Here is a 10,002-nt window from a genome sequence, read left to right as displayed (position 1 = left end):
GCACTGTCGATTTTTGAGAAAATTAAAGGATTTTAAGTGCGCCTTATAGTCCGAACAATGCGGTACCTTGTTCGTCATTAGAAGCGCTAATTTATCACATTTGCCTCTGATTAGTAATCAGCTGATCGCTAATCAGAGAGCTTTGTATACTGGTGTCATTCTGCCTAAAGTTGCAGGTCAATTGTTCGCTACACGCGACTGTTACTTTGGCGATTCACTTTATGCTACTGTTATGTTCCTGGTTAGCTCTAAGCTACAACATACGTGTAAGTCGTTGTTTATTATGCTGAGCTAAGTTTCCTGTGCGCCTCTGTGCAGAATGTCCCTTTTTGTATTTTTGCCTTGTTATTGGAATCAAAAGACCGTTGCTACAATGCGACCCGAACGCAGCAGTTAACCAAAAAATAAGCTTGCTTAAAAGTGATGAAAACAAGAAATGCTAAAAAAGAAAAAAATACTTATAATAATAGTTAAAATATGTGCACTTTGTTTTGGAAAATGAAGATAATTTTCTTGTTATACAGTATATCGACATTGACCGAAATATATTGGTAAAAATATTATATTTTTACTTTACTCTAACAAAATGGTTTAGTTGTTACATTTTGAAATTCTCAATGTTTTGACTAATTATGTTAAATTACGACTTTTGTTAATATTTTCTATTTATCAGTGTCATATTTTGATGTTATTGTCCCTCAAAACATGTCTGATGTAAAATTCAAAAATTGCTTACTTGTTTGTTATAAACATGTCATGATCTCTCATGACAGTTATTTTTCTTTTCTTTTATTTCCTGTCCAGCGCTCTTCTTTTTGTGTACATTACCTGTTTGCCTTCTTTTTAATACTATTTCTCCTGAGCGCTGGCTCCCTCACTTACTCACCTGTCCCTGGCTGCCAATCAGAATGCTTTTTATTGTGCTTTTTGCTTTGCACCTAAACTTTCATAGCTTGCCCTATGCTTCATGTGCACTTCCCTGCTGCACATTTATTTTTGTTATAAATACATTGTACCGCCTGTCATCGCTGCATCCTCATAAATAAATGCAGATGTCATGACCAACAAAACTAAGCCAGAACGCAACAAAACACATGAAAACACATATTCTTGTATTATTTTGTATATTCTGTCCTTAGTAAAAATGAAAAAAAAAAATCATGTAATATTTGAACATTCAATGTAATCATATTTGTACTTTACTCTTGCAAAGTAAAAATTTAACAAAATTGAAACTTTTTTCACAGATTGAGACATTTCTTGCAAAATGTCGGTACCGTATTTTATAGAGCGCAGCGTTATTTAAGCCGCAACCACAACATTTTAGAAGAAACAAATATTTGACATATATTAGCCGTACCGGACTGACTTTAAGCCGCAGATATACACCGGTAAAAAATATATTTTTTTATTCATTTACAAATATTACATACCTTAATTGTTTATGAACAGTGCCTGTAACACGGCTGATCAAACAGAACCAAAGTCATCGTCATGGACCCACTTGCTGCAGAAGCTAGCTCTCTAATCAGCGAAACAGAATCAATAACTCCACGGTGACGTTTTGGTGAGTTTACGAAACTGAAACAATCCAAAAAAAATTACATTGTAAGTTAATAATACTAACACAGACACTTGTAAACATGCTAGCACATTCACTAATGCTAACGACTCTAACATTACGATAGCACATACAAATATGCATTAAAACACTCCTACAGACATCACACGTGGGACAGTTTAGAAAGTATGAATTATTTTAGTTCTACTGTAAAACTTGATTGATTAGAGTGATGAATGCAAAACCCTTTCAAGCAGAAACGCTATATACAAATAGTAGACAAAACGGGATATACTACGGGTTCAAGGCACGAAACAGGAAGTACATTTTCGAACCGCAGCAGTAAGAGTGAGCAAAACTCTTCTAAAAGATGGCGCCATAGCACAAACAATAACATAACTTTTCAGTGTCTCTGCCTGTCTTTAAAACTATTTGTGGAATACAAAATGGTACGGTCACACCATTTTTTAAGCCACCGGGTTAAAAGAAAAAAGTAGTGTCTTAAAGTCTGAAAAATACAGTATTTTGATTTTAATTTTGTTAAAAAACAAAAAAAAGGAAACGAAACACTAATTCTCTTGTAATATTTCAACACTGTTCTTGTGTTGTGTTTTTAATTACAATTTCATTCTTGTAACACTGACATTATTTTGGTAATATCTTGTTAAATTGTGACATTATATTATTATATTTTTACTTTGTCACTTTAACAATGCATCTTTTTTATTGTAGAATGATAACATTTCTTTAATAATTACACTTCTACTTTACTCACAATATGTTCACTTTATTCTGAAATGTATGGCTTTTCCTAGTTCTGTATCTTGTTGCTTTTTTAATTTGAGTAGGGCCGTTCCTTAGTAGACATAAGATGATGCAATATGCGGATAGGCCAAAAGTTTAAACAAACTTAAGTCCAATGTGGTTTCAACTAAAGAAAACTCCATTAGAATAGGCTTGAAAGCAGCTGATTGAATGTAGTTAGGCATTAATGGCAACAAAGACTTGAGGCATTAGTAAAGGGAAATATATGAAATGTGCAGAGAACTTGGGAAGATTGTTCTTGAACAAAAAGTGAAGACTTTGCAGAAAGCTCCAATACAAGGTTACAGCGAGGTTGAGGTAAAATGGGTTCAGTATGAGAGGGGACTCCTGACTTTTCAGTGAACTCATTCTTGTTCACAAGAGTCAGCTCCCTGCAAATGATTAAAGCCTTGAGGCAAAGCGGGCTACGATATGTCGGCTTAGCGCAGACGTCTGCCGCGACTCCCTGCGACTGTTTCCACTCAGACAGCAACTTCTAAGTGCAACAAGATGCAGCCATGACTAACATGTTAATCAACGTGTCACTTCATAGCAGAAGTCCTTCATTTGACAATGATGTTGTATATAACAAATGTTATATTGTATGTGTTGTCTGGCAACACAAGTGTCTTGCCTACACTCAACCACGGTAGCGTCGTCAGGGGGGCTGCATGAGTGCTGCTAGCTAGTTACAAAAGGAAGTGATACTGTGTCCCTCGATGAGTGTGTCATCTTAAGGAAAAGACACTGTAATCAATACAGCTGCATTTTTTTAGCTTTACTGAGATTCAAAGTTCTGTTTTTGTCAAATCATCTTTTTCATTTGTGAATTTCTTCTGTTATTATTTGTATTAGCTTCTGTGTGTTCTCCCTTGAACAAAATGCAGCCGTGTCGTCTGCAAATAATTCTAACTTTAAGTCCTTTGTTACTTTACAAATGTCGTTTATTAATCAATCAATCAAAGTTATATATCCCTTAATCACAAACGTCTCAAAGGGCAGCAGAAGCCACAACGACATTCTTGGCTCAGATCCCACATCAGGGCAAGAAAAAACTCAACCCAATGGGATGACAATGAGAAACCTTGGAAGGGACCGCAGATGTGGGGGACTCCCCACCCCCTTGAGTGACCAGTACAATAGATGCCAAGTGGGTACGGTTAATACTGTGAGAATCCAGTCCATAGTGGGGCCAGCAGGAGATCATCTTGAGTGGAGACAGGTCAGCGGCGCAGAGACGTCACCAACTGATGCACAGAGAAGTGGTCCACTCTGGGTCCCGACTTGGAACAGCTAACGCTTCATCTGTGGAGGCTGATCCGTGGTCATATGATAACCTCTCCACAGCAGAAAAGAGAGACAGCAGATCAACTGATCTAAAAGGGGGGTGTATTTAAAGGCTAGAGTATACAAATTAGTTTTAAGATGGGACTTAAATGCTTCTACTGAGGTAGCATCTCTAACTGTTACCGGGAGGGCATTCCAGAATACTGGAGCCAGAATAGAAAACGCTCTTCAGCCCGCAGACTCCGGGAATCACTAATAAGCCGGAATTCTTTGAATGCAGATTTCTGGCCAGGACATATGGTAGAATACAATCAGCAAGATAGAATGGAAGTAGACCGTTTAGTATTTTATACGTAAGTAGTAAAACCTTAAAGTCACATCTTAAGTGCACAGGAAGCCAGTGCAGGTGAGCCAGTATAGGCGTAATATGATCAAACTTTCTTGTTCTTGTCAAAAGTCCAACAGCCGCATTTTGTACCAACTGTAATATTTTAATGCTAGACATAGGGAGACCCGGAAATAATACCTTACAGTAATCGAGACGAGACGTAACGAACGCATGAATAATGATCTCGGACAACTTTTTCTATTTTCATTTCGTTTTGGGAATTTTCCCGTTTGAAACGATAGGTTGCTGATATGAGTTAAATTATAAATTGTAATCTGTTTTAAAAAAAATTAAAACAAAAAAATTAAAAATACACTAAAATTTAAAATGAAAAACAAAAATAAAAAAATAAAATAAAAAACAGGAATTATTTTTATTTCATAGCGCCAAATGTGCATTTTCTTTTTTTGTTAACCATTTTGGTCATTGGCCAGAGTTACATGTTTCTTATTCCTTTCTGCACAACTGTTCATTAAAAAAAAGTATCTGTTCTTAATTGTTTATTTTTGGAATAAATTCAGTAACATTCTGTAAAATATTAACATTTACAGAATTTTTTTTGGGGTCTATTTTTGGTTCTCAACTTGATTGCATGTAAATAATCTGTACCGTTTTTGTGAAGGCTTTGACTTTTCTGTAAACCAACACCGTTATGGTTATTGTGTACTCCTACATTAGCATAACTATTATTGTATGTCATGTGGAAGTTATGTTTTATTTTGAATGTGGTGTTATTGTTATGTATGACTGTGTGTGTATTCCCTTGCATGTATCACAGCCTTTTTGTCATTTTAGAGCCCAAGAAGAATTGCAGCAGCTGATATGAATATTAATAAACAAACTACTAACTTTATTTGCAGGTCAAATGCAGTGCCTTTTTTAATCCAATTAAGAGAATTAGGAAACACTAACACAGTATTAGTGCAGTGTTGATACAGGTAGTGAGTGTGCCATACACTCACTTACCCATCACTACTGTTGGCTCTGGGGAGCTGTGGTTCATTCGGTGACATTCTGAAGCAGGACATAATGCCTAAAAATACCAATCAGACTGCATCGTCATTAAGAAGAAGTATTTTATTCACAGATACTGTAAAAGTAAAACACAAGCTGCCATATCATACATTTATACACAGTGTTTGAAAATCCTATACAAAAGAACAAAGATATTCGAAAATATGGGTTTCGATATGAAACATGACCTTACATAAAATAATTTCTGGGGAAAAAAGGTCTTGGTTTGGTTAATTCACAAGCCTAAGTCCACATCAGTGAAGTTATTGTAAAAAATTAGAATGATAAAAATGGAGTAGAAATCATCCCTAACAGTGATTAAAAAAATCTCATGCAGCATCTTCAGAGAGGGCCTGAGAGAGGACATCTTTGTTGAAGAAAGTAAACAAATTCCTGTTGTCCTACATATCCAGTAGAACTCAAACGCACCAAAATACAAAAAAAGTTTAGTTTTTTTCTCACTCATGTGCTCGTACTCGCTGCTAAAATGTAGCAATGATGAAGTGGAGTAGTTAAACGCCATTTATAACTTGCCTAGATGTAAAAATCCAAAACAAATAATGGGCTGCTGCTGCAGCGCTTCCAAGTCAGTAATGATAGTCTGACAGTAGTTTCAGTAAAAAAAAAAAGGCTTGGAATGCATAGAGCTGAGGCTCGGCTAGAAACAAAAAAAGTCAACAACAGGAAGATTTGTGCTTTCTCTGTGCCTCTTTTGTGCGACATTGTATAGTTCGAACCCCATGCCGGGCTATTCTTGTAGAAAATGAGCACGTGGAGGCACCAAAGAGAACACCAACACTAACTGTCCATCACAGTGGCTCTCTGATTGATATGTTTTGGCTTCATGTCTCGTTTTTGGCCGAGCAGGTGTAGAAGTGCTGCTCTACCTTAGTGTGCATCCACTGAGACTCATTGTGGTCAAGGCAACTGGGGGGACCAATCAAACATTCACTCCAACTCGCAAGCTTCCGCGATCCAGCTGGCAAGTGAGGAGAGACGACGACAATGCATCCTTGATGAGAGAACAGAGTCCAGTCGGAACTACAAAAGTGAACGTAAGGCGCAAGAGTGATCATGACAAAAATGCTGACTGAGGTTTCAAATAAGAGAAAAAGGCAAAGTCTGGGAGCGCAATAACATTAGCTTATTGCTTTTTTTCTTTTTCTTTTTTTTAACTGCTCTTCAATTCCTCCCTTTGAGTGAGATTTGTACACACCACATGATCATAAATACACTTTACAATGCAATATAAAATATTTGTGTATGTTCAGGGTTTGCCTAGGTATGTTTCAGATACCTGCACCGAATGAAAAGAATAGAAAAAGGCACTTCCAGGTTTTCACTGACTTTTCCAGTAAGTGACGGCCACTGCTATGCCCGAAAGGCATTTGTGCTCACGTTTCGTTTCGCCGCCATGAAACACGTTCTGGACAACGAGGCACTGTAGCAAAGTGGTTACGACTTCTCCATCTCACGCAAAGACACGGCCCTCTCGTCATCTTCGTCGCAGTAATATCCGTGAAGCGGCTGCAACATAGAGCCATCCTTCGCTTTTTTTCCACTTCCGCATCCACTTTCACTCGTCCTCAGACTTCAACTTCCCGCGGCCCCTCCTGTGCGACGGCTCCCGGCGTGCTGCTGATGTCGAAGCACGTCACCATCATGACTCGCGACTTGCACAGGTTGACACAAAACTCCAGGTCGTCCGTGACCCGCGCTAAGACCTCCAGGTACTCCGGAGAATCGTTATCCAAATTCTGGTCTACGTCGACTGTTCAGGGGAAAAAAACACAAGATTGAGAAGTCAGATGATGAAGATGATGATGATGATGATGATGATGATGATGATGATGATCATGTATGGGGCGGTATAGCTCGGTTGGTAGAGTGGCCGTGCCAGCAACTTGAGGGTTGCAGGTTCGATCCCCGCTTCTGCCATCCTAGTCACTGCCGTTGTGTCCTTGGGCAAGACACTTTACCCACCTGCTCCCAGTGCCACCCACACTGGTTTAAATGTAACTTAGATATTGGGTTTCACTATGTAAAGCGCTTTGAGTCACTAGAGAAAAGCGCTATATAAATGTAATTCACTTCACTTCAGATGTGGTGATAGAAGAGCTGCCAACATTTGGTGTTTTTTTAATCCGGGAAACCTGATTGGTTGGTTTCATTTTGTGCGTGTGAGCCTTACAAGACGCATAAGTACATTTTAAAAATGTATGATGTTTCCTTAGCTGTGTGGTCGTGGTGCTCTGCAGGTGTTTCTGTGTTCTACTGGATTACCGCTTGGATAAAATGATACTTTTTCTGCTATTCAGCAGTGAGTCAACTGTAAAAGTTTAATTCCATTAAAAGCCCATATATATACTTGCTAATCAACCGCCATCATGGAGACTGATTACATCGTGACAGAACTTTGGACATTATCTGAAATTTAAACACATGACTAGTCAACAAATTGGATAGAACAGAATTGTAGTTGTCAACTTGTTTTTTGTGTTTATTATTCATATGTGATTATTGATAGTAAATACAAATCTTGAATATTAATAATACATTATTTTTGAATATTTAATTATAAACATACTTCAACTACATTTTTGTTGGTTGTGTCTCTAACGCACACACTCAGGCTCCTATTGCCAAATCTATTCTGGTATCCAAGAGTAATACCATAAAACCTTGTTTATTGCTGTTAATTAGTGTTGTCCTTGCCTGGCAAATTAATGTCCACGAAGTAGGAATTATTCATTATAAATAGAAGTTGAGTCCACTGCTGTTCACGTTGATGACTCATGACTGCTGCGCCAGGTCCACTGCTAACCACATTGTGAAGTATGCGGACGACACGACAGTAGTGGGCCTTATCCGTGACAACAACGACATGGACTACAGGGAGGAGGTGAAACATCTGGTTGACTGGTGCAGAACCAACAACCTGGTCCTGAATGTCAACAAGACCAAGGAAATCATCGTTGACTTCAGGAAGCACCAGTCCAGCCACGCTCCACTCTACATCATCGGCACAGCGGTGGAGATAGTAAGCAGCACCAAGTTCCTGGGGGTGCAGATAACTGACAATATAACCTGGTCCCTACACACCGGAGCTCATGTAAAAAGAGCTCAGCAGCGCATGCACTTTTTGCGTCGGATGAAAAGAGCACAGCTCCCTCCCCCCCATTCTCACCACATTCTACAGAGGCACTATAGAGAGCCTACTGACCAACAGCATCTCTGTCTGGACTGGAGCCTGCAATGCCTCAGACTGGAAGTCTCTCCAGAGAGTGGTGAGGACGGCGGAAAAGATCATCAGGACTCCTCTTCCTCCTATCCAGGAGATCGCAAAAAGCCGCTGCCTGACCAGGGCTCAGAAAATCTGCAAAGACTCCTCCCACCCCCACCAAGGACTGTTTTCACTGCTGGACTCTAGAAAGAGGTTCCGCAGCCTCCGAAGCAGAACCTCCAGGTTCTGTAACAGCTTCTTCCCTCAGGCCGTAAGACTCTTGAACGCATCATAATTAAATCATCCCCTCAACTCCCCCCAAAATGGATTAACTCGCTGGAATAAAAAAGGATGGATGGATTTTCTCTTTGTAACTTGTAGCTTATATGAATGCTATATCACCACATGGGTGTGAAAATAGTTAAGCTATCACCAATCGCTAATGGTTCAAAAAGTAGCGACGCTACCGCCACGCTATTGCGAAATGTAGTTAAGCTACGTAGCGTTGCTACTTGTAGCTTCTTACCGCACATCACTGCCTATAGCGCCTATAACGTGTTACACGAGTAATATTAAAGACTAAAATCGGGCCACATACAAAATCCTTTTTCGGGCCACAAAAAGCCTAGGCCCTGGATAGGGATGGGAATCAAAAAACGGTTCTTGTTAAGAAGCGGTTCCCAGTGTATCAATTCTTTGGAATATCTTGCCAATTTTTCAAACGATTCCCTTAATGATGCTAGGTTGGGTATTGAAGTCACTAAGCGTCGTGCGTAGTGACGTTAAACAGCAAAATGGCAGCGCCCAAGCCGGTACAAACAATTGTAGTCAGAGAAAAGTTGCATGTTTTCCTGCAACGACATTTTCACTTAAAATTAGAATATTGTGTAAAAGTCCAGCCATGTCCGCGTTTCAACTTCAAATGTGAAACTGAGATGTGATATTACCTTATGCCAAGTGAGATATGTCAAGCCTTTATAATAATTTTGATGATCATTTCAAAAATGTTCAATTCACGGTTTTCATCAGCTGTAAACCATAATCATCAAAATGAAATCAAAAGAAGGCTTGAAATATATTGAGTTGCATGTTAGGTATGTATATGATAGTTTCTCTTTGTCAATCTAAAAAAACATTCTAATATTTTAAGTTACACCAATATATTTTCTAGAAAGATGACAAAAGATTCCTAAAAGTTTAAAAATGTTCCTAAATGTTACATTCTTGTTAAGTTCCACATATCTCTTAGACAGAAAAATTAGAAGACAGAAGAATATTTGTTTCTTATATTTATTTTTAAAAGTCATTTTTGTCTATGTTATGTGCCTCTTAAGACCTCACTGTGGGCTTTGTAAAGTCAAGTTACCTCTAAACTAAACACAATTGATGCTAATCCACCTTTTTGTTCTCTTTTTTTCCCAAATAAGAATCAATAAGAGAACCGAAAGTGGAATCGGAACCTGAAAATAATGATCAATAAAGCTAAACATGTTCTAGACCAAAAATCACTTCATATTCTTTACTGCTCACTAGTGTTACCATATCTGAGTTACCAGTGACGTGCAGTCACTAGAGGCAGGTGAGGCGGGGCCTCACCTGCCATCATGGAAAGAAAAAAAATGTAAAAATAATTTTTTTTTTATTAAATTGTTATATGTATCCAGTGATTATACTATAACGTTATTTTCCATTTAACTTCACCCGTTTTAGATTATTTTTATTTAA

The 10,002-nt window shown here is 38.4% G+C and overlaps 1 protein-coding gene across 3 annotated transcripts in view; it reads right to left on the bottom strand.

Moving 5' to 3' along the window:
• Positions 1-5,099: 5,099 nt before the first annotated feature.
• kif26ab (kinesin family member 26Ab) overlaps positions 5,100-10,002 on the bottom strand; it is a 179,752-nt gene continuing 174,849 nt past the window's right edge. For all 3 annotated transcript variants that reach the window (XM_061968817.2, XM_061968818.2, XM_061968819.2), the window contains one exon: positions 5,100-6,825. In XM_061968817.2, coding sequence (XP_061824801.2) covers positions 6,641-6,825 — 185 coding nt within the window. In that variant the 3' untranslated portion in view covers positions 5,100-6,640. The remainder of the gene's footprint in view (positions 6,826-10,002) is intronic.

The sequence above is a fragment of the Nerophis lumbriciformis genome, linkage group LG08, assembly GCF_033978685.3.
Source record: "Nerophis lumbriciformis linkage group LG08, RoL_Nlum_v2.1, whole genome shotgun sequence".
NCBI lineage: Eukaryota > Metazoa > Chordata > Actinopteri > Syngnathiformes > Syngnathidae > Nerophis > Nerophis lumbriciformis.
Note: the sequence above shows the minus strand (reverse complement) of the source record. Positions and strands in the feature narration are given on the sequence as shown.